This window comes from Aotus nancymaae, unplaced genomic scaffold (genome assembly GCF_030222135.1).
Source record: "Aotus nancymaae isolate 86718 unplaced genomic scaffold, 86718_ANA_hifiasm-v0.15.2.pri h1tg000014l, whole genome shotgun sequence".
Lineage (NCBI taxonomy): Eukaryota > Metazoa > Chordata > Mammalia > Primates > Aotidae > Aotus > Aotus nancymaae.
In genome coordinates this window covers 108,489,450-108,513,689 of record NW_026988425.1, presented here as the reverse complement: position 1 = coordinate 108,513,689, position 24,240 = coordinate 108,489,450, and the positions used below count along the sequence as shown (strand labels likewise).

At 39.1% G+C, this 24,240-nt stretch overlaps 1 protein-coding gene across 4 annotated transcripts in view; it reads right to left on the bottom strand.

Moving 5' to 3' along the window:
• Positions 1-24,240, bottom strand: part of AGBL1 (AGBL carboxypeptidase 1) — a 786,993-nt gene that overhangs the window by 475,118 nt on the left and 287,635 nt on the right. For all 4 annotated transcript variants that reach the window (XM_012438697.2, XM_064376229.1, XM_064376228.1 and 1 more), the window contains exon 18: positions 13,133-13,313. In XM_012438697.2, the coding sequence (XP_012294120.2) occupies positions 13,133-13,313 (181 nt within the window). The remainder of the gene's footprint in view (positions 1-13,132; positions 13,314-24,240) is intronic.

The window sequence follows — 24,240 nt, the reverse complement described above, 5'->3', positions numbered from 1 at the left end:
ACCTTTGTTCAGTACTGAGTAGTTTGGAAGTACTATGGTACTTGATCATAATATTAATCAAGTGAGATGCAGTGGTTAGGGCTTACTACTCCCTTAAAAAGCAGTGCAAACAGGATTAAGTAAATTGTCCAAAGCCACGCAGCTATAAAGAAGCTAATTTTGACCTAAGCTGGGTCTTCTTCTGACTGTCTTGTCAGAATTTTTTTTACTACATCAGCACCACAATCATCACAGATGAAAACAAAGCAAGAGCCAGGGAGAATGAAGAAAAAGTAAAAATTGTTTCCCTTGAGAAAAGCAACGATATTGCATTATCGTTCTGATAACCTAGGGACGGGTTCTTCCTCTTCCTTTGCAAAAGCAGAGCACCCCTGAGAGTAAATTCCAAAAGAAAAAGCTTCCTCGGTTTTGGTGGGGGTTGCCAGGGCTATGCTTCCTATTTTCCCATTATAGACTTTCACATATTTTAGGAAGCTATGTATAATATTCACCCCTAAATACACAATAGATGTGATGAAAATTGAGAAATAACAAATCTATATTATACCCAAGGGTTTGCTTTATAAAGACTTCTAAGTTTATGTTGAAATAAAGTGTTAGAAGAGGGGATGCTAAGAAGAGTGATGTCTAAAGGGGAAATTTAGAAAAAAAGAATAGATGCTCATCTACCTCTCTCTATCCCTGCATCGGTGCCCGGATTTCTTCCTCCTTTAGGAGGACAAGAGGAGAGAGAAAGGAAAGGAGAAACACTGGAATGCAGACAGACATCAGAGGCTGCCCAGCCAATGAGAGAGCAAAGCATTGAACAAAACAAGTGCATTTCCCGAGGAGCCTCAGCCCCAACTTGATCAATGATTCTGCAACACTGAATCATTTTTAATTTAATGCTTCTGGGAAGTGAGGAGGGGAAACCCATCAACTACAGGCACAGTTGGCAAACGCTGGGTATTAGAATTTGGCAGCATTTATTATCACTATTTATGATGGCATAAATTAGGTTTATGCTGATATAATTAATAACTCTAAATTTGGGAATAATAAATAGTAATATTTATTCAAAACTGCAATGTCTGTGGAAGGCAAATGGAGTCCTCAAGCTCCTGACGCCTTCTGTGTATGCAGGCGGTGGTGGGAATGGGATGAGTGAGAAAGCCCTTGGGAACATAATCCCAGAACCCAGCCCCAGCACTATGCATCATTTAACACTATGCAAATGATTTAGCAGCAGGACCTTAAGCGTTCCCAGAGCAAATCATTTCCATTTTGATTTCTATGAACAAGTTCGTCAGCAAGATTGAGTGTGTTGCCCTCTATGAACCAGGCCCTCAGTGCTCTGAGTCCATACTATTTCTGTGGTTTATGGGCAGAGGTTTGGATGGTTACACCAAGTGCCATGTTCTTCATGGGTCTCTCGACCTCCTTCCACTTGTCTGAAGATGCATTGCGGATGCCCTACAAATTCCCTACAGACCATGATTTGGGAATTACTGACAGGCATTTGCCAGGCAGGAATTTAAGGCCAAAAACAGCTACTTCTGCATATTTTAAAAAATTTAAATATGCATCTGTCTTTCATTTTATAAAGTTGCAAACAAAGCTGTGAGATTAAACTATTCCTACAATGTTGCTTTTTTTTTTTTTTTTTTTGTCTAGGAGAATATCTTAGCATTCAAAACGGCTGAGATCTCCACCCCTACTGTTTTCCCAGTGAGGGCAGGAGAAAGTGAAAAAAAATTATAGTTCCTCAGACCCCTTCTGAATCAGAATAACAATTTTTCCCATTTTTAAATATAAGGAAAGGAATGCAAAGGAAGATTAAATACCCTTCTGTTCATCTCCCTTCAGAGCGTTCTGACACAGAGATGGACAGAGTCGAACCAGAACCCAGATTGACATTTTCATCCAAACACTCAACCTCGGCTTCATGTCTCGAAATTCTTAAATTTTTCTAAAAACCAAATAAAGCAAAAATTTCCATCCTCCAATAATTCTGCTCTGTTCCAAACACTACAAAATAGCAAAGCAATCTAAATTAAAATGTGAGGAATGAAACTCAGGAATTAAACATGATTGCAAGTTTAAGCTCCTTTGTCAGCTCACAGGAAGAGCAGTTGAGTTCCATGTGTAAGGAACAGATGACTGGTAGAGGTTAAGCTTTAACTGCTAAGAGATTATGATTTTCGGATAGCAAACATTTCACAGGGAGGTGTTACAGCAGGAGCTTCTAATTGCCTTGGCCTCTGTCTGAAAGAAGTTTGGAGCTAAAACGGAGCTAAAACTTCGGAATGAGAATTTGCAAGGAAGTCGGGGGTATATTACTCCCCTGTCTTGTCATCAGCATCATTTCTACAGAAAATATGGATAGAATTACTCATTTCCCAGAGGCCATAGAACTTTATCCTACAGGTTCTTCAGCTTGTGACCATGTAAGCTTTCAGAGAGGGGATGCGATGCCTTGAAGAGTTAGAAAGAAAGAGAGATTGAGAAACAGAGAGGGAGACACGGAAACGGAGAAAGAAACAAATGCCTGCTGGGAGCTGACCACGTAGCAGCCGGCTTCCCTCCGCCTTTGTGGTCTGCGCTGCTTCTTCCTGTCACTCCTTCTCCCTCCTGCAGAGGGCGCCCTGGTCCCCTGCTCTAGCTTTGTGGGTGAGCACTGCAAAACTCACACCCACAGGCATACGGCGAATGTGCATTTCAGAAGCCAACCATGAACCAGCGAATCATGGGAAAGGGAATTATTCCCCCACATGATCCAAGAGTCCCACCAGCATAAATCCAACTTGGAAGGATCAGACCCCATGCTTATTGAACCTTAGCCTGTTGGAGAATGCCCAGACATAAAACAAGGCTCCCTGGTGTACCTTCAGTAATTCTTTCAAGATAGCAAATGAAGACTAAAAGGAGAAGAAGGAAATTGAAAATGCTAAGTGATTATTATGCCCATAATTTCAACAAAAATCATACCCTAAATGAGTGGTACACAAACTTCACCTTCCAATCTAACCTATAGTAAAACACTTCAGAGCCCTTCTATTCTGGAATGACCTTACCTGGAGGGTCACATTTTAAGAGACTTTAGAAAGATTAGGTAGGAGAGTAATCTGGCAACAATATGTATCAAATATCAAATATGCACAACATCTGACTCAACTGACTACTTTAAAAATTTATCTTAAGTAACCAGAAAAAAATCACTAAAAACATAACAAAATATTCATCTTTCTATAGTTTGTAATGAAGAATTAGTTACATTAATTATGGCCCCATCAATACTAAAAGATGGTTATTTTTAAAACTGATCATTTAATTCGTATTTCTGCCACAGGAAGATGCGGTTTATAAATTATACTACAAAATATATTATGTTATGAAAGTTAAAATAGAAATATACTTAAAGATATAGCTGACACACCCAAAGCTGTCAATTTATAGACAAATGGCTAAAAGATCTTCAACTCGCTAATAATGTTTTCTCTGGGCAGCTTGATTCAGAAAGAGCCTCCATGTTATAAAATTCCAGAGGCACTAAGTAATTATAATAGATTATAATGTAAATGGTACCCTTTGGAATTAGACAATGCAATAGTCCTGAATTTAGGTGCCTTTAAATTTCTTCTTTAAGCTTTTTCTATACATATTGAGTTGTTCATAATAATGATGTGTCATTTTTTCCCCACTGGAAAAAATAAAACCATTTTGTTTTTTGAAAACAACGAAGTCACATAGACACGGTGCTAAGAACCATACTAGTGCACGTTGAGCACTCGGTAAATAGATACTTTGCACTTACTTTCACCTGTTGTTAAAACTCTGCAGACCACAGAGCTCAGATAGCCTTTACAGTTGACAGTAGGTTCTGCCAATGAGAGGCTCTAGAGAAAGATAGGAAGGCAGGTTGAGAAAGAGAAACACACCCTTTCTGTTTTCCAGTTCCAGTTATCAAATGTGTCAAACCCTACTCCTTCGGCTCCCACAGAAAGGAATATTGCTGTACTCCATCAAAGGCATCAGCAGCAGAAAGAACCAAATGGTTCCTTTGCTATTTGAATATAAGCCGCTCTAGACTCCACCCTCTAGGCTGTGCGTGCTGTGCACTGAAGCCCTAGCCAGGTCAATCTCCCTTCTCTGAGTTCCAAACACCAGCCTCATGGAGCCCCTCTACTTGCTAGGTTCTCCTCCTCTTCCATTTGCTTCCTCCATTATTACAGGTGGTAGCTACTGCCTCTGCAGTTCTTTTTTTTTTTTTTTTTTTTTTTTGAGACAGAGTCTCACTCTGTCACCAGGTGCCAGGCTGCAGTGCAGTGGCACAATCTCAGCTCACTGCAACCTCCACCTCCCAGGTTCAAGCAATTCTCCTGCCTCAGTCTCCTGAATAACTGGGACTACAGGCGCACGCCACCATGCCCAGCTAATTTTTTGTATTTTTAGTAGAGACGGGGTTTCACCATGTTGGTCAGGATGGTCTCAATCTCTTGACCTCATGATCCGCCCGCCTCGGCCTCCCAAAGTGCTGGGATTACAGGCGTGAGCCACCGCGCCCGGCTGCCTCTGCAGTTCTTAATCTCCTGGGTTTTGTTTTTTGTTGTTGGTGGTGGTGTTTTTGCACCTCCTTTTGAACTTTTAGACTTCTACCACCTGCGTGAATGTTGTATTAAATTCGTACTAATTCCTTACATTAAATCTTATTTTTGAAACACCTATTATCTAGGCTGTATCATGTATCGTTTTTATAATTAGAAAGTAAATCTATTTCATTTTCTTAAATGTTCTCATTTTACTGAGTACAACTCTTAAAATGTATTAGCTATTGTACTGTTCCTACCGTTTCCCTAGGAATTTCATTAAGTACGAGTGCCACTTTTCCCCTTCACCAACCTTCGGCATAGGCACTTTCCCCAGTAGTACAGCTGAAACAATACTAGCAGACTGATTAACCCTTAAATAGTCAATTATAGAGCAAAAGAAAACTACTCAAAAAAAAATGAAAACTGATTGTTAGTATCGCTGTTGTCATTTTCAAGAGGCCACTTGGGTCCTCTGGCCTCCTCCATATGGCAGATGCCAACTTCCTCTATGATCCACAGGGACCTTCTGGTTAGACCTGAGTATTCCCAATTTGAAGTTCAGGAGAATTACCTCTTTCCCTTAAGGGCCCATTTTTCAGGCACCTTTTCCTGTTCCAGAATTTTCCTTGTTCCTGGAACAGGATGATTAACAGCGGGAATAACTAATATACTCACTGATTACACACTTCTCCCTGTCTACAGAGAAGCCTTCATGGGTACCAGCAGCATGGATTATAGTGCACACGGCAAGTATGCTCACTGTCATGATCTACAGGCCCAACATCGCATGCTCCTGGGTTATTTGCATGATCCCACGTAGATGAGGCAGCAGCCCAAGAAACAAATGAGATTGAAACTTTCCCAGTCTGTTGTTTGGGATCTCAGAGAGTATCTTCCATTCTTACTTGCTCAAATAAAAAAAAGGCATACTTACTAATCAGTCCTCTGTTCATTTAAATTCAACAGATCTGTGAAATCCAAAAGTCTGAGAGCCACCGCTGCATGTCATTATATCAAAAGACTTTAAATACATTCAAAAGTAGAGCTGAGGCATGGCCCGGCCCAAAGGTAACAATCTAAGCCCTTTGTGATCCTAGAGAGTTAAGTGAAAATATACCACAGAATGGGTCATGGAATAGAAGCCCCATGACAATAAATATACACAGTCAGCTGAGTGGTGCTTGCAGCCAAAATCTGGCAGTAATAGGGAAGGACACAGCATTCTCTAGTAGAGAAAGCTGGAAAGTCAAGGTTGAGTGTCCAAGATCAAGCCAAGCTAGAAATTGAGGATGAACCAGTTCATTCATCCTGGGCAAGAATGGCTGAAATCTGGGCAAGGTTGTGCCATGGCTTCTCCCAGGCACCCTGGATATGAAGGTCTGACTCAGCAAGATGAGTTTCAGAGCCTACCAGCTGATGGGTCTGAGACAATCTCCATCCGAGGTTGGGAAGTCCTGATAGACCAGAACAAGGGTTTTAAAGTTAGCTCTGCCACAAGATAGTCATATAACCTTGGGCATGGTGTGTGTGTGTGTGTGTGCGCGCGCGTGCACGCATGCACTTTCATTATCTAGACAATTTCTCACGCCAGTTACACCTTGAACTAGCTATGTAATTGTGAATAACTTGTTTACCTCTTTGGTCTCAGTTTCCTTATCATTTGAATGACTGGGACTAATTAATATATAAGAATTTGCCCTGCAAGAACATGTTAAGATTCTTTTATTCTAAGAAAAAATAAATAAATAAAAATAAATAAATAAATAAATAAAAAGATGCTTTTATTCTAATTCCCTTAAATATCTGCAGCAAAGTCATGTAGGATAGACTTGAGTTCCTGGCTCTGTAATGCCAGATGTTTAAACTGCACTCAAGACTGAACGCCCGTGTGCTCAACTTCTCTTACCTGGAAATTGCACAGAAGACCCAAATTTGTTGGGCTATAGAGATGATTAAATAAGACAATATATGTAAAAGAACTAGGTTCTTTCTTAGCCCATAAAAGGTGTTGAATAATTTTTAGATGGATTCTGTGAGCGTTCTTATTGTAAAAGTCTTCACAACCCACAGTGGAGTAAACACTACTGGCACTAACTTTAAATGGTCCCAGATTGTTAAAATGGTCAAGGTTTTTTATCTGATTTTTATAGTTTGATTTGTTTCCTCTAGTGCATTCAGCGATTACGTTTTAATACCTTGATGTATTTTCTTATAGTGGAGTCTTTGCTCTTTATTGCTGTTTGCTTCTGTTCCACAATGGCCTTGAAAGAAGATAATCAAGTTTTTAGAGTTGTATATACTCTAAGAATCAATATGCTCTGGTTCTCCTGTAAATAAAATGTTAGGCTGTGTGTTGACTTTACAAAAATTATTTTGTCACTACCGCCCAACAACCAAAATAAAAAGACTGGGAATCATGCTAGACTCTTCCTCTCCCTCACCCCATGCTCTTTTATACATTCTGTCTACCTTTAATGCAGTTCAGGAATCACCTGTCTTCTCCCCATTTCTCACTCTAACCCAGCCACTAATTACCACTTCTGCTCTAACACAATCTGTTGACTGCCCATTCTATTTTGCCTCACCGTGGGAAGATTTTTAAGTGTCAAGGAACCACTGGATCAGTCCTCCTGATTTTCTTAGAACTCAGCCCAATTCAGCACAAACTACCAGGCCCAAAACGTGACAAAATGTTTTTCTTTTGGAACTTAACATAACCTTCCATCTTTGTATTTTGTTTTCCTGTTCCAGTATGTATTGCTAAGAGATCTTTGGCTTGGCATGATTTTTTGCTAGAAAATCATGCTTTTATTTCACTGGCCACTCTTATATCAAAAGCTCTCAGCCACCCTCAGAAGCTCCATCACCAACACCACAAAAGGAAACTCTACTTTTACTTATTACTGCAAGCTCCATGAGGCCCATTTTTACTTGTGAGAGAGAAATAAAGCCTAATAGGTTAAGAGCCAAGTTCGGGTTTAGGTTCTCTAATCTTTGTGCAGGGATTGCCTCTTTGCTGATCAGACAACACACAGAACAGTTCTTTCATCTTTAAGAAGCCTATTAAGAATGCCCACATTGGCCAGGCACAGTGGCTCACACCTGTAATTCCAGCATTTTGAGAGGCTGAGGTGGGCAGATCACAAGGTCAACAGATGGAGACCATCCTGGCCAACATGGTGAAACCCTGTCTCTACTAAAAATACAAAAATTATCTGGGCGTGGTGGCGCCTATAGCCTCAGCTACTCAGGAGGATGAGGCAGGAGAATCACTTGAATCCAGGAGGCAGAAGTTGCAGTGAGCCAAGATCACACCACTGCACTTTCCAAAAAAAAAGCCCACATTAATCACTTCTATTCAGCATAATACTGGAAGTCCTAGCCAGAGCAGTCAGACAAGAAAAAAAAATAAAGGGCATCCAAATCAATAAATTGGAAGTTAAACAGTCACTGTTTGTCAATGATATGATTGTATACCTAGAAAACCCTAAAGACTTATCCAAAAACTCCTACATCTAATAAATGAATTCAGTAAAGTTTCAGGATACAAAATCAATATACAAAAATCAGTAGCAATGCTATACACCAACAGCAACCAAGCTGAGAATCAAATCAAGAACTTAGTCACTTTTGCAACAGCTGTAAAAATAAATAAATAAATAAATAAATAAAATACCTAGGAATGTACTTAACCAAAGAGGTAAAATATCTCTACTAAGAAAACAAAATACTGATGAAAAAAAAAATCATAGGTGACACAAACAAATAGAAACACATCCCACGCTCATGGATAGGTAAGGTCAATATTGTGAAAATTATCATGCAACCAAAAGCAGTCTACAGAGTCAATGCAATTCCCATTAAAATACCATCATCAATCTTCAAAGAACTAGAAAAAAACAATTCTAAAATTTATATGGAACCAAAAAAAGAGCCTGCATAACCAAAGCAACACTAAGCAAAAAGAACAAATCTGGAGGCATCATATTACCCAAGTTCAAATTATACAACAAGGCTATAGTTACCAAAACAGCATGGTGCTAGTGTAAAAATAGGCACATAGACCAATGGAACAAAATAGAAAACCCAGAAATAAAGCCAAATACTTAGAGCCAAGTGATTTTTGACAAAGCATACAAAAAGCACAAAGTGGGGAAAGGAAATGCTATTCAATAAATGGTGCTAGGATAACTGTGAAGCCATATGTAGAATAATGAAACTAGATCTTCATCTCTCACCTTATACGAAAATCAACTCAAGATAGATTAAAGACTTAAATCTAAGACCTGAGACCACAAAAAATCTAGAAGATAACATTGGATAACGTTGGCTTAGGCAAATAATTCATGACTAAGAACCCAAAAGCAAATTCAAGGAAAACAAAAATAAACAGATGGGACCTAATTAAACTAAAAAGCTCCTGTACAGCAAAATAAATAATCAGCAGAGTAAACAGACAACCCACAGAGTGGGAGAAAAATCTTTGCAAACTAAGCATCCAACAAAGGACTGATATCCAGAATCTACAAAGAACTCAAACAAATTAGCAAGATAAAAAACAATCCCATCAAAAAGTGGGCAAAGGGCATGAATAGACAATTCTCAAAACATACACAAATAGCCAACAAACATATGAAAAAAAATGCTCAACATCATTAATTATCAAGGAAATGCAAATTAAAACCACAATGAGATACCACCTCGCTCCTGTAACAAGTGTCATAATTAAAAAACCAAAATATAATAGATGTTAGCATGGATATGGTGAAAAGTGAACACTTTTACACTGCTGGTGGGAATGTAAACTAGTACAACTGTCATGGAAAACAGTACAGAGATTCCTTAAAGCACCAAAAGTAGAACCATCATTCGATCCAGTAATCCCACTGCTGGGTATGTACCCAAAGGAAAGGAAGTCATTATATGAAAAAGACACTCGAACTTGCATGTTTATAGCAGCACAATTTATAATTGCAGAGATATGGAACAAACCTAAGTGCCATCAACCAACCAGTGGATAAAGAAAATGTGGTACATGTTCTCACTCATAGGCTGGTGTTGAACAATGAGAACACAAGGAGGGGAGCACCGCACACTGGGGTCTGTTGGGGGAGCCAAGGGAGGGACAGTTGGGGGAGTGGGGAAGGATAACATGGGGAGAAATGCCAGATGTAGGTGACAGGGGGATGGAGGTAGCAAACCACATTGCCACATGTGTACCTATGCAACAATCCTGCATGATCTGCACATGTATCCCAGAACCTAAAGCACAATTAAAAAAAAGAAAATGTGGTGTATATATATATACCATGGAATACAATGGAATGAAATAATGGCCTTTGCAGCAACTTGAATGGAGTTGGAGACTATTATTCTAAGTGAAGTAACTCAGGAATGGAAAACCAAATATCATATGTTCTCATTTGTAAATGGGAGCTAAACTATGAGGATGCAAATACATGAGAATGATATAATGTACTTTGGGGACTCGAGGGGGAAGGATTGGGAGGTGAGGGATAAAAGACTACATATTGGGTACAATGTACGCTGTTCGGGTGATGGGTGCACCAAAATCCCAGAAATCGCCACTAAAGAACTTAACCATGTAACCAAAAACCATCTGTTCCCCTAAAACTGTCAAAATACATTACAAAGGACAAAACACCACAGTGTCACAAAAAGGAGCCTACTGGTAAAAATATATTCAGAGAAAATCGGTGAAGATGAGAACATCAGAAAAAATACCATATGCACAAGATTTAGGTGAACTGCATCAAGGTTGGAGAGGACTTGATATAGGGAAGTTCAGCCATGGATGAGGGGGATTAGATTTTATCCATGGGGTACCCTAAGAGAGGAATGATTGAAATGGGTGAAGCGCACAGGACAAAGATCAAAACACAGTAAAACACAAATCCACATAGCTATACACAACAGAATGGGCATGCCCTAAAATGAAATGTCAATCACAGAAATAGTTCGAGCAGAAATTAGATAAACCATGTGTTAGGTATGTTCTAAGGAGGGCTGAGGCACTGAGACTTTTAAGCTCTTTTACGATGAGACATTATACATTCAGGCAGTCTCAAGTCTTTTCAAAATGATGTGCTATGACCTGTGGATTTTTCCTTCAGTAGAATAACACTATGATTTCCAAGTCCCTTTCAGCCAAAATTGTTTGGGTAATCCAAGTGATCTACAAAGTGCCTTAAGCTCCATGATGAAAGATGCTATATAAATGAAAAGGTAATTTTAGTCATAATAAATAATGGTAATGATGATGAATGCCAGTGTCACTAAGTGAAAGCTGGCCTGCCATTTGGGAGCCCAAAGCAACCAGCCGTGAGCTGGAAATAATGTGTGTCTAGGCCAGGAGGATACTCGGTGACTGAGATCACATTAACCTTTAAACCGGAGACCTGGATCAAGCCTCTGATTTGGAGTTATAAGCATTTAAAATGGAAGAAACTACAATACTTAATCCCTGAGCTTGAATACTGCCTTGGGCTTCTGAGGCCTTTTCCAGAATGGTCAATAGGGAGCATATAGTCGTCTTCTTCCAACAGAAGAGAAAACTGAGTAGGGCAGGAGGAAAGCCAGAATTCCCAACGAATCTTATGACTCTAGATCCAGTGCTCTTTCCATATTCTACTGGACCTCAGACAATTCCAGGGAAGGAGAGATTTCAGAAAAGAGCCAATTTGGATGAGAAAATGTCAAAATGGGATCATGTCCCTCAAGATGCCTTGCATAACTGTTTTCCATCCATTCGGGCTGAGAAAGCTTACTGGTAAAACCCGTGGCTGCTCAAGCAGGGAGGAGCCATTCACTGATGTCCCAGAGCTGTTCTCTGCCGTTAAAGGAGCACATGGCAAGAGCCAGCTGAGTTCTGTTCCACCAGGAGCGAACACTGCTTTAGGACCTTTACAGCTTGAGAGCTCAGAAGGCTAATTGCTTTCCAAGGTCTGATTGAGTTTCTTAGTGAAGGACTTGGCCTCCCAGTTTTCCCATGTGCTTAAAGGCCAATCAGTCACCACAGAAAAAGAGAAGAAACCCTACTCTCTGCCCAACATTCTCTGCCCTCAAATAATCTCCGTAAAAAATTAAATAAAATGAAGTCTGGCAACTGCTGAGCTGGGACAAGCTGACCTGTGAGGAACACATGGGTGTCTTATCTTTCCTTTCTGTGTGTGTGTGTGTGTGTGTGTTTGTGTGTGTGTGTGTGCGCGTGTGCATACTGAAATTTTATTTTTACAGTCTGTAGCTTTGATTTGCCTTCATTTAACATAGTTTGACATATTTCATCATTTGGAATTATGCTTTTCATCTTTTTATACTTTATCATCTTCAGATTTTTAACCTTTTTAACTTATCTATCTTTGGTGCTTATCTTTTGAAGTTAGTCAATATATTAGCTGTTTAGCCTTTAAATTTTTTCTTAAAAAGTTAATTGTTTCATCTTTCTTAAATCATTCTTATTTAAGTCATTTTCATTTCATCCTTGGATGTTTTTGTTTCCTTTGAGTATTTCTTTATAATTCTCATTTTCTTTCATTTAACAGTTTTAACATTGCTCTACTCTATAGTTTTCTAAACTTCTTTTTTGCTTCTTTGATACTTTTTTTAAATAATACATTTTCAATTTGTAGCTTTTGAATTTTTTTCCTCAATATTTTCAGTTTATCTTGTATTCTCTTTTTCTCATAGGATATAATGTTCATTCCTAGAGTAAAAAGAATCATCTATTACCAAGGCAAGGAGCTTTATCCTTTGCCCACAAAGTCTGAAAGAGGTCTTCGTGAATGTGACCTGTCACCCTCACAGACCAGCTGTGTGAGTTTTGGTGCCTCATCTGACGTCTGGGCCTCAGCTCACAAACTCTGAGAATGTGGCCCATTTCAACGGAGTCATCAACCAGGCACGGGAGTCATCTTTCCCATCATATATTCCCAAGAGTCCTGTAAGGGCTAGGTAAAGAGAGGAACCACCCCAACCTTCTGTTTTTCAGCCAACATTTTATTTAGCTAGAGAGATGCCATTATTATAGCTGATTGAGAATGAAGATTTCCCTGTAGTAAATGTGAGTAAGTAAATACAAGCATTGGCCTTACTCTGAAGAAATCACAGTTCGAGCCCTGACTTTGTCATTAACCCACCGTGTGATTTGGACAAGTCATTTGATTACTCTGGACACCAGTTTCCTCCTTTTTAAAGTTAAACTAGATTATTTCCTCTGCTATTAATCGCCTATGATTCCTATTTTTTTTTAAATTTATTTATGTTGTAGAGATGGGGTCTCACTGTGTTGCCCAGGCTGGTCTTGAACTACTGGTCTCAAGCAATCCTGCGTAGGCCTCAATTCTATACCTTTCTATTCAAAGAAACCATGAGACTGACATCAGTGTGTATGGAAAGTATGTTGTTACATGTACCAGAGAACAGAAAATCAAGAGTTCATTCCTCACAGAGTACCAAGGCCTCTCCAATCACGCCCACTGGGTGAAATGACAGTGTTTCTTTGGTAGCATAAATGCAGGTTTGGCTGGGCCAGATGCCTGACATACTTGCCGTTGATGACACCGTCTGGGTTGAGCATGGGTATGATCTTGAAAATGAAGTTTTCCCTCAAGAGCCTCGCCACAGGGTCACTGCTGACCAGGAACTCCAAGGTACCCTTCATCACCCAACTGGCATTGCTCTCTCCTGGATGAACTCGAGCGGTGATCACCTGATATGGACGATGTCCTGCAGAAAAGGGGACAGAAGAAAATTAAACCCAAATTTGTTTTCCATTTCCATCAAGATGGTCTCCAGTGGACCAGATTTTCACATGATTGGCATGAAGGTTTAAACAGATTTTTTCTAACACATATCTGATCTACGTTTACCCATTTTCCATCTGCCTCTGTGGTCTGCAAGACTCAAGAAAGTATGAAGGTACAGCTCAAGGCTATTATAAAAAATGTAACTACATGGTGGTTTAAAAGAACCCAAGAAGCAGATTTTATCAAGATCACCAAAGAAACAACTAACTCTCCAGAGTTCAATATCACAGATCTGAGATTGAATCTTATCTTCACCCCTCACCACCTCTGGGATCTCAGGCAAGTGACTTAATTTCTTTGACACTATCTCCTATCTATAAAATGGAAACAATAATACTGACCTTATGCGATTGTTATAAAAAACAAAAACGTGTAAATATAAAGCACTCAGTATATTGCCTGCCATTCAGTATATGTTAGCTCTCCCCCTCCTCAGTTGTTAGGTCTGTGGGTGGGACGGTCCCTCTCATTCCCTAGCAGAAATAGAAGGCAAGTTACAGAAGCAGTGTCTTTGGAACTCCATGAACCCAACCCACGAGAGAGATCTGATAGAAGAGTTAAATACCTGGAAGCTCAATCTTGGAGTCCCAGTGTTTGCTTCATTTTCCAGAGGGAGTTAGGAAAACACTCTCTGCCCTGTTACAGGTACTGTATTGACATGAACCAGTCTTTATGGAGAATGTACTGATAAGGGAAAGATAGGAATGTCTTCCCTTCTTTGTTGATAGAAGATATCCGGAGTGTCATAGTGTTGAAATGCATTCTAAGGCCATGTCTGGGCTCAGGTGGAAAATGTGTTTTGATTGATTAGTGATGTCTGTGTTCCACATACTCAGGGAAGGAAGGGAGAGGCTGTAGCATCATATCAAGTATTCACCATGTCTACTTTAACCCTTTGTTCAGTTTAGTGGGTTTTTTTATGACTCACTTTTCCTTCCGTATTCTCACCGAATTCCTTATTGCTCCTAAACTTCCTCTAATGACAAGTACTAAGGATTTGCTAAGCATAAACACCCAAGCCACTGAAGAGCCTGAAAGTTAATAAACTAGTCATTTCTTTACATATTGTTCAAATCACTTGAAGTTCAAATGTCTTTTTATCCTTAGACGGTAACGTTTTTATTATTTATAATTGACATACGATCATTAGCCATGTTCATGGGACAATAACGTGATGTTTCAGTGCATGCATACATCATATAACGACCGAATCAGGGTAATTACCATATTCATCATTTTAAACAGTTATCATTTCTTTGGAATAATATTCAAAATATTCTTTTTTAGCTATCTTGAAATGTGCATTACATTGTTTGCTCTAGTCACCCTACTGTGTAACAGAACACCAGAACCTATTCTTCCTAACTGTAACTGTACACATTGATCGTCTTCTCCCGTTTCTCCCTTCCCACCACCGTGCCCAGCCCCTGGTAACCACTATTCTACTCGATATGGAGGTCCCTCAAAAAATTACAAATAGAACTATCATATGATTCAGCAATACCACTATTGGGTATGTGTCCAAAGTAAATAAAATCAGTGTTTTGAAGAGATATCTGCACTCCCGTGTTTATTGCAGCCACCTTGGTCATGTTTCCTGCAATTTCTATGTTATTCACAACAGACAAGATACGGAATCTACCCAAATGTTCAACTGCAGATGAATATGTATCTATCTCACATATATATCCTACATATATATACACACATACACACATATATATTATATATATTATTGTATGCATGTGTGTGTATATATAGGGATATGTATATATATGGATATGTGTGTGTGTGTGTATATATGCGTATATATGTGTGTATGTGCGGAATACTATTCAACCATAAAACAGAATGAAATTCTGTCATTTTCAGCAACATGGATGAGTCTGGAGGACATTGTGTTAAGTGAAACAAGCCCCACACAGAAAGACAAACATGATATGATCTTCCTCATATATAGAATCTAAAAAACAGTAGCCTTTTTGAGGACACAAACTGTGTCTCAAATTGTGCACAAAGAAAGAAAAAAACTGCATAACTCTTAGAGCTAAAGAATAGGCAATGGAAGATATAAAGAAAACACTTTTAAATTATTGAATTATGTTATTATCATCGACTAAGACCAAAAAAAACCCCACTATCTGTCTCTTCCATGTTTCTGCTGACAGCCATTAATCCACTGAGGTCTAGATTTAAGGGGTGCAGATCAGTTCATTTTTACTGGCTGTGGTGAAAACAGGTCACTTCAGCTCCTTGTATGTCACCTATACACTGGAGGTAACAGTCAGTTTATTTTCCCTTAAGCAGGTGTCTTGAGCATATCCCAAGAACTGCAGGAGCACCGGGTAGAAAAAGTTGGATAAATTATAGTCCTTGTTCTCTAAGAGGCCATAGTGTTTGTCAGAAGTGACAAATATGAAAAAAATAATTACAAGTGAGCTAATGGAGGTGTATACAAAACACCAAAATAGGTATGACTGAGAGAGGTAAGGACGTTTCCAGAGATGTGATGGTATTCACACTGGGTCTTGCAAAATAAGCATTATTTACCAGTTGGAGATGGTGAGGAGGGTCTTCTGAACAAAGAAAAGGACATATGCAAAAAATAGTGGCACAAAAGTCAGTTAATTAAAAAATGAAGTTACATGTGGCTCAAGCAAAGGGCTAGAGATGGTGGAACATGAATATTAAAAAGTAGGCTAGTATTAAACTGGTAAGATCCTTTCTTACATATTTGGTTTAGGGATTTGGACTTTATCCTGTAGATCAGATATCCTCAACCATAGAGTCAGTGTCTCACTGGTATCCTGTGATAAGTAACAGAGTATATTGCAGAATCATCAGTTACCAATAAAAGTGCAAGTGTTGCTTACAGTATTACAGACATGGCACAAACTGCCTGTTACCTGCCCAGTAGCCTTTCTCCCTTTCTTTCTTATTACCAGAGCCCTGATTTTTGAAGGGGAAGAAATTCGCCCATATTAAAATGCTAGCTTCATGGATCCTTTTGCAGGTACGAGTGACCATGTGACACGGTTGTGGCCAGTGAGATTTAACTGTTATCAGAGAGTGAGTCTTTCTGGAAAACTAATTTAAGGGGACAGTTGCATCTGGTAAATGCCTGCTTGGTTTTTGTGCCTTGTCCTTTGCCTTTCTTCTTCCTCCTGTTTTGCACATAGATGTGATACCTTCAGATGAGAAAGCCAATGTGAGAATCAAAGTCACATGCTAAAGATGGTGACTGTAAAAGCAGAAGGAGCCAGGGTTCTTGGCAAATTCCTTAAGCAGCTATACCACAACTTCACGGACTTCTTCATTACTTCTGGTTATTTGAGAACAGTAAACCACTATTTGGTTAGGCCATTGCACTCATGTTTTTGTGACACCCTATTAAACTCACTGTCAGACCAGGTTTAAAGTCATCCTTTGAATGACCATGCATTCATGTGCACTTTCTAGATTGTGGAGAAAAGAATGAAATAGTGAGTTGTAGGGAGAATGATATCTGACGTGTGTTTTAGAAAAGAAAAAGGGAGTTGATGAATTTTCATCAGAAGAAATACATGCCAAAGACCGTGCCTTATAAAACTAATTCTGAAATTATTGTAGACGAAACATCTACCCAATCAGAGACAGTACAGTATAGTGAATTAGAGAACAACATTAGGAGCCGTATTTCCAGGGTTCAGATTCTGGCCTCACCATTTTTAACAGAAGATGAGTTACGTAAGTTTCTGAAAAAACTGAGCAATGGATTTGTCTTACTTTTTTCAGGCTTCCATAGCAGAATACCATAGACTGGGTGGCTTCTAAACAACAGAAATTTCTTTTTTACAGTTCTGGAGGCCGAGAAATCCATGATTAAGGTGCCAGCAAATTCTGTGTCTGGTGAGGACCTGCCTTCTGTTTCTTAGATGACTGCCTTTTCACTCTGTCTTCGAATGTGGAAGGGACAACTGAGTTCCCTCAAGTCTCCTTTCATTTTTTTTTTTTTAGATTAAATTTCACTTTTGTCACCCAAGCTGGAGTACAGTTGTTCGATCTCGGCTCACTGCAACCTCTGCCTCCCAGGTTCAAAAGATTCTCCTACCTCAGCCTCCCAAATAGGTGGGATTACAGGCACCTGCCACTGCCACATTGGGCAGGCTGTTCTCAAACTCCTGACCTCAGGTGATCCTCCTGCCTCAGCCTCCCAAAGTGCTGGAAATACAGGGGTGAGCCACCATACCCCGTCAACCTTTTTTTCTTAAAGAGGTCACCACCCTCAGGGCCTAATCAACTTTCAAAAGCTCCACTTTCTTTTTTTTTTTTTTTTTTTGAGATGGAGTTTTATTCTTGTTACCCAGGCTGGAGTGCAGTGGCACATCTCAGGTCACTGTAACCTCCACCTCCTGGGTTCAAGCAATTCTCCTGCTTCAGCCTCCCGAGTAGCTGGGACTACAGGCATGCACCACTGCCCAGCTAATTTTTGTATTTTTTAGCAGAGACGGGGTTTCACCATGTTGACCAGGATGGTCTCGATCTCTTGACCTTGTGATCCACCCGCCTCGGCCTCCCAAAGTGCTGGGATTACAGGCGTGAGCCACCGCGCCCGGCTCAAAGGCTCCACCTTCTAACACCATCCCTTTGGGAATTAAAATGTCAACATATTAATTTGGGGATGATATACATATTCAGTCCATAGCAGATTAGGTGTTCTGCACAAAGAAGTAATGACTCACTAACTGAAACTTTCTAAAAAATATATGTTGGAAGGAAGGACATGTACAGTTAGCTAGCTGGGCACAACTGAAATTAACTGGAGGTCAGGTTTCCTACTATATCATTTGCTCACAGTTGCTTTTGCTTTTTCCAAAGCAAGTTGTGTTGGCACTCCAATAAAAGCTTGTTTCGAAATAAAGAGGCTTGATGAATTTGTACCCAATCAGTATCCTATTTTCAGTTCTGTAATCCCACATCACTCTCTTTGTGATTTTTGAACTATGTTCATTTGCAGCATATTGGACAGTAGTAAGTGCTTTCAGCCCAGCAAGAAGGAATGAAAACTAGCTTAAGCTCTTGTAAATTTGTGACACTAACAAAACACTTCCATCGTCTGGGACAGTTGGCTACCATTGTCTGATACACGCGGTACGACGCAGTGCATTAACCAATAAGCCGAATGCAAGCTGTAACAGAGAGGCATCACCGATGTGTTTCTTTCCATTGGAGAGTCAAGTTGCTAACCTGCTGTACTGTAATATGCCACAAGACCTTGCAGGCTGTTCTAGCATCCTGAAGAAGCAAAGCAAATGGGGAAAACGACGGATTCTCATGAAGACATAAGCAGTATTTTAGCCAGTTCTAGTTGGCTTTCCTCTCTTCGCCTCTGATTTAAGACAGTTTTGCAGTCATATTGGTGAGTTAAACTTAGGAAACCATTCAGTTGTAGCAGCAAATGGTACTCCAGAGAACTCTTAATGGACAACAGCTGTAAATAGTATGCATCACACATACCACGTGGTTTTTTCTTGCAATTGACAATCTCAGTCTTGGTAACACGTGTTCGCTTAGGATCAGGAGAAAATGGCAGATATTTGCATTTATTTTGTCTGGCAATTAACAAAATATGTTTCAGAGACCACCACAATCTATGGGGGAGTCATGGTTTGAACAGGTTTTAATTCTTAAAGCTATATATTGAATTTAGAGAGGCAATGACATCGGTAAAGATAGATTAGGAACAAGTAGGAGATTGAATAATACCTAAGAGAGATCAGGCCTTTAGGCCAACGAAAAGTTGAGCAAAAACTGAAGACGTGTGATGATAACACGTGTACCCGACTATATAAACATCCATTCATTTACTCCTTCTTTCTCTCAACAACATATATTAAGCTCCTACTGGCACTCTGCAGGGTTCTGCAGATTACAAGGTAAATAATGGATTTTGCCCTCAGGAAACTAGTAACAGTCTGGTGGGGAAGACAGGCACACAGATAATTACAATCACACGTGATCGGGGACACTTGTCAGGGTATTTTCAAAGCACAGTGGAATAATCATTGTGACATCATTTATACTGATGCAAGCAACTGTAAGTGACTTAAACATGTGTTAACAGGAAAGCAGTTCAGGAAATAATATGCAAAACAGAATACTATGCAGCCATTAAAAATGACACGTCTTTTTCTGTCAACACAAAAAGGTATCTGTGATATAATGGTGAGTGAAAAAAGAATTAGAGGAGAGAGTACATTACAGACGGATCCCATTTGTATGTAGCTATAAAATTTATCAAAAGGTATCTATACATAGAGACAGCTGCAGATAAAGGTCATCTAGGTGATTTTTAGGTCTTCTTTATCTCTATCTGGAATGCTTACTTGTTTAGAAAATAATAATCATATGTCAATTTCACAAAGGCAAGTATTTTCAAATAGTAAGTCACCACAGGCGAGGAAGAGTAAAAAAACGAATTTTCACAGAAAAGGTAGCAGTTGATCTGGTTTGTCCGGTTGTTTTCCAAGTAAATTAAAAAAAAAGGTAGTAGAAATGGCCTAAGTAGGTCTATTTACAAATGACTGAGGTCATAGGATACATAATACCCGAGGAAAAGTGAAGTGATTTAATGTGACCGAAGCACAGGCCATTTGGAAGGCAAAACAAGGAATGAAGGTACAAAACTAAGTTTGTCCCTGCTTCTGCAGGCCTTTCTGGGCATACTAAGGGTTTCAGACCAATCTTGTGTGCTATGCAAGCATCACAAAAAAAAATCATGATGCAAAGGTATGATCAGATGGGGCTTCCAGGAGCTGAAGAATTAGACAGTGGGGTTAAGGGGTAGAAGAAATGGCCAGGAGAGCAGGTTTGATTTCAAGGTGGAATCACGCAGCTAACACGAAGCCCAGCAATCATAGAAGAGAGTGTATAAGGACCCGACAGAAGGAAAACAGGGTGAGGAAGGAAGGAAACAAGAAACAGGAGTGGAAAAGGAAGTGGGGAGATTCTGAGAAAAAAAATTTAAAAAGAAGAAAATTTGTATATATTACATACACATGCTACTATGTTTTCTAAAAAAGGTACCTACTATGCACATTTTATGCACTGTGCATTTTTCATTTACCAATATATCTTGAAGATCTTCCATATCAATATTAAAAGATGTTTCTTTATTAACTTGATTGTGATATAATTTACACAAAATAAATTTTACCAATTTTAGTGTTACAAGTCAATAAATTTTGACACATGTATACAGTGTTGCAAAACCAAATGATCATGATATAAAATTATTATTATTACCTCCAATATTCCCCTCAATTCACTTTGCAGACAATCCCTTCACCCCATCCCTAGCCTCTAGTAACCACTGATTTGCTTTTTATCACATGATGCTTTCTTTTCTGCAATTTCATAATAATTAAATCATACAGTGTAGGGAGCGGTGGCTCACACCTGTAATCCCAGCACTTTGGGAGGCTGAGGCGGCAGATCACCTGAGATTAGGAGTTCGAGACCAGCCTGGCCAACACGGCAAAACCTTGTCTCTACTAAAAATACAAAAACTAGCCAGGCATGGTGGTGTGCACCTGTAATCCCAGCTATTCAGGAGGCTGAGGCAGGAGAATCAGAAGCAGGAGAATCACTTGAACCCAGGAGGCAGGGGTTGCAGTGAGCCAAAATCGCACCACTGCACTCCAGGCTGGGCAACAAGAGCAAAACTCCATCTCAAAAAAAAAAAAAAAAATCATACAGTATATAACTTTTCTGCCTGGCTCCTCTAACTTAGCATAATACTTTTGAGAGCTATCGATGTTGTTGGATACATCAATAATTTCTTTTAATCACTGAGTAGTACTCCAGGGTAGCACACAGCAATTTGTTTATTCTCTCACCTCTTGATAGGCATTTGATTTATTTCCAGTAGTTCCATTATGAAAAAAAGCTGTTCTGATCAAAGAATGCTGTTGGGTACAATGTTCCATATACACCAATTAGGTCCAGTTTGTTAGTCATATTGTTCATATTGTCTATATTCTTACAAATATTATACTGTTTGTTTTGGGAATTACTGAGAGGGGTATATTCAAATCTCCAAAGATGATTGTGGATTTGTCTGTTCCATTTTATGATGTTGTCAATTCTTTATTTATTTTTAGGCCATGTTATTAACTACATATAGATTTAGAATTATTATATTTCCCTGCTTCAATGAACTTTTTATCATTTTAAGATATCTCTGCAGTTCTCCTAAGCCATTGCCTTAATGTCTCCTTTGCATGTATAAATATAGCTTTGTTGGCTTTCTTCTGCTTAGTATTTAAAAATATACATTTTTTCATCACTTTACTTTCAATGTTTCCATAGCTATAAGTATTTGTCTTTTTTTTTTTTTTTTTGAGACGGAGTTTCACTCTTGTTACCCAGACTAGAGTGCAATGGCACGATCTCGGCTCATCGCAACCTCTGCCTCCTGGGGTCAGGCAATTCTCCTGCCTCATCCTGAGTAGCTAGGACTACTCCACCACACCCAGCTAATTTTTGCATTTTTAGTAGAGATGGGGTTTCACCATGTTGACCAGGATGGTCTCGATCTCTTGACCTCATGATCCGCCTGCCTCAGCCTCCCAAAGTGCTGGGATTACAGGCGTGAGCCACCGCACCTGGCCAAGTATTTGTCTTTTGAAGCACCATATGGTTATATATTATATTTTATTTAGTCTAGCATTGTTTTATTTTACTTTAATTGAAGCATTTCATCAATTTCCATTTGCTGTAATTAATGATTTATACTGGCATAATGCTATCAATTTAATATTTGCTCTCCCTTTGTCCTAAGTATTGTATGATCAATTGTTTTTCCCATCTGACCTGCACTTGAATTGATTGTTTTTTCCCATTGTTTCTTTATTCTCCTCTATTAGCTTAAAAGTTATGTATCCTTCTATTCTTTTCCAGTGGTTACCTTAGAGATTACAAGGTACTTCTCTGATTTATTACAGTATAATATAATCTACTATAATTTCTACTACATCCTAAAATCCATAAGACATTTACATTTATTGTGTTATAAAGTCAATATTGATTGAAACCACATATTTACACTTTATTTACTCCTCACTCCTTGCTGCATCTACAAGCTTTCATCAGGCGTCACTTTCCTCCTTTCAGGGTTTCTTCTAATATGAATCTGCTGGCAGTGAACATAGGCACTTCTTGTTTGTCTGAAAGTGAACTCATTTCATCCTCAGATGTGAAAAATATTTTTGCTGGGCCTAGCATCATATCACCCCTGCTCGTGACCTCTCCATTTTCCACATCGCTCCATGTTTCTCCCACCAAGATTGTGCAAGAAGCTGACAGCTTTTAACAGTCTTTAGGCGCCTGGAAACTTGTCTCCTCATTCTGCAGAAATAGAAACGTGTGTTCTTGTTTTCTGTTGTATGCGATCTTTTTACACGTTTTCCAAGATAAGGAAGAAATCTTTTATTAAAATTTCCAAGTTATTGAACTTTATTATACTCCTTACTTTTTTAATGTTTGCTGTTGATTCTCTAAAAGTGTCCAGGAAAATAATTCCTAACACCTGCAAATAATAAAGTGTTTTCTTCTCTTCAGAAGCTATATCAGTTATGACCGATATATTTCTAATTTCTTAGAATTTCCTTAACGCTGCCAAATAAAAAGAATCCTTCAAATTCATGCAATGTTATTAAACTGGTAGACATATGACAGAGTAACAAATAATTCTGACTAGCTCTGTTCAAACGTGTGGGATTGTACGTAAACACATTCATGGCATTTTTATAGCACCTTGTAGCAGAGAAGGCACTTTCACCTGTATTATTCCTTCGGTTTTGTGAGTAAATCTGTGAAGTAGGCAAGGCAGGAATGATCACACTCTTGCTTACAAGGCAAGAAAGGAGAGAAAGCAAGGGAAAAAATTAGGTGTTCTGAATCAAAATGCAATATTCTTTTCATTTCATTATGTACTATTTTGTCTGTATATATTTAAGAGGAAAGCCAAAATGAATCTTATTGAGACTAAACATGATATAGTGCAGGAAAAACAAGTACCGTGTAAATTATGAACTGGAAGAATTTGGTTTGAGATCTGGTTCTGTCTCTTACTGATCGAATGGATTTGGGGAAATTAAAATCTTTGGAAATCTCAGTTCTCTACCCATAAAGCAAGGCTCTCTTAAGTCTTTGCTGCACTAGATTTAATGATTATCAACGGCAATGTGAAACAGGGTAGATGAAAATCAAACTTTTTGCCAATGGTTTCAATCTACTTTAATTCTATTGGTTCCTTCAGCATTCTTTTAATAGAATTGCTAACAGGAAGCAAAATACGTGGAGCCTCTTCACCTCTCTTTTCTCCTTTTCCAATATTCAGATGCAAGTGCTAATAAGTAGAAAAGTGCTCAAAAGTTGGGAGGCAGCAGAAGAAAATAGAAAGTGCAGGTAATGACAGCTAATAATCAGCTCCGGAACGACCAAATGTGAGCTGGTTTTCTCTTGCTGGCACACAATTCCTTCCCAGATGAGCAGGGTTTGTCTGAGTCCAGGCTGTCTTTTACAAACTCTTAAGCTGTGATCTTTCTAACCCATATACTACTGGAATAAGAAACTGACCAGATTGTCATTTCCAAACCATTTGCCTTCACCAGAAATTGTTCATCTTCAGCCCCACCTGCCTTCCAGTGGCAGGAAGTGGCCCCCGACCCTGTCCCTCCCGGAACTTTGCACTCTGCCTTTTCCCCAAAACCTGACGTGTGACCTCCATTACCTCCAGATGACAAGGAGTCCAAGAGGCTCTGACATCTTTCTGTGATGGATTTGCTTAGTTTTCACCAAAAAGA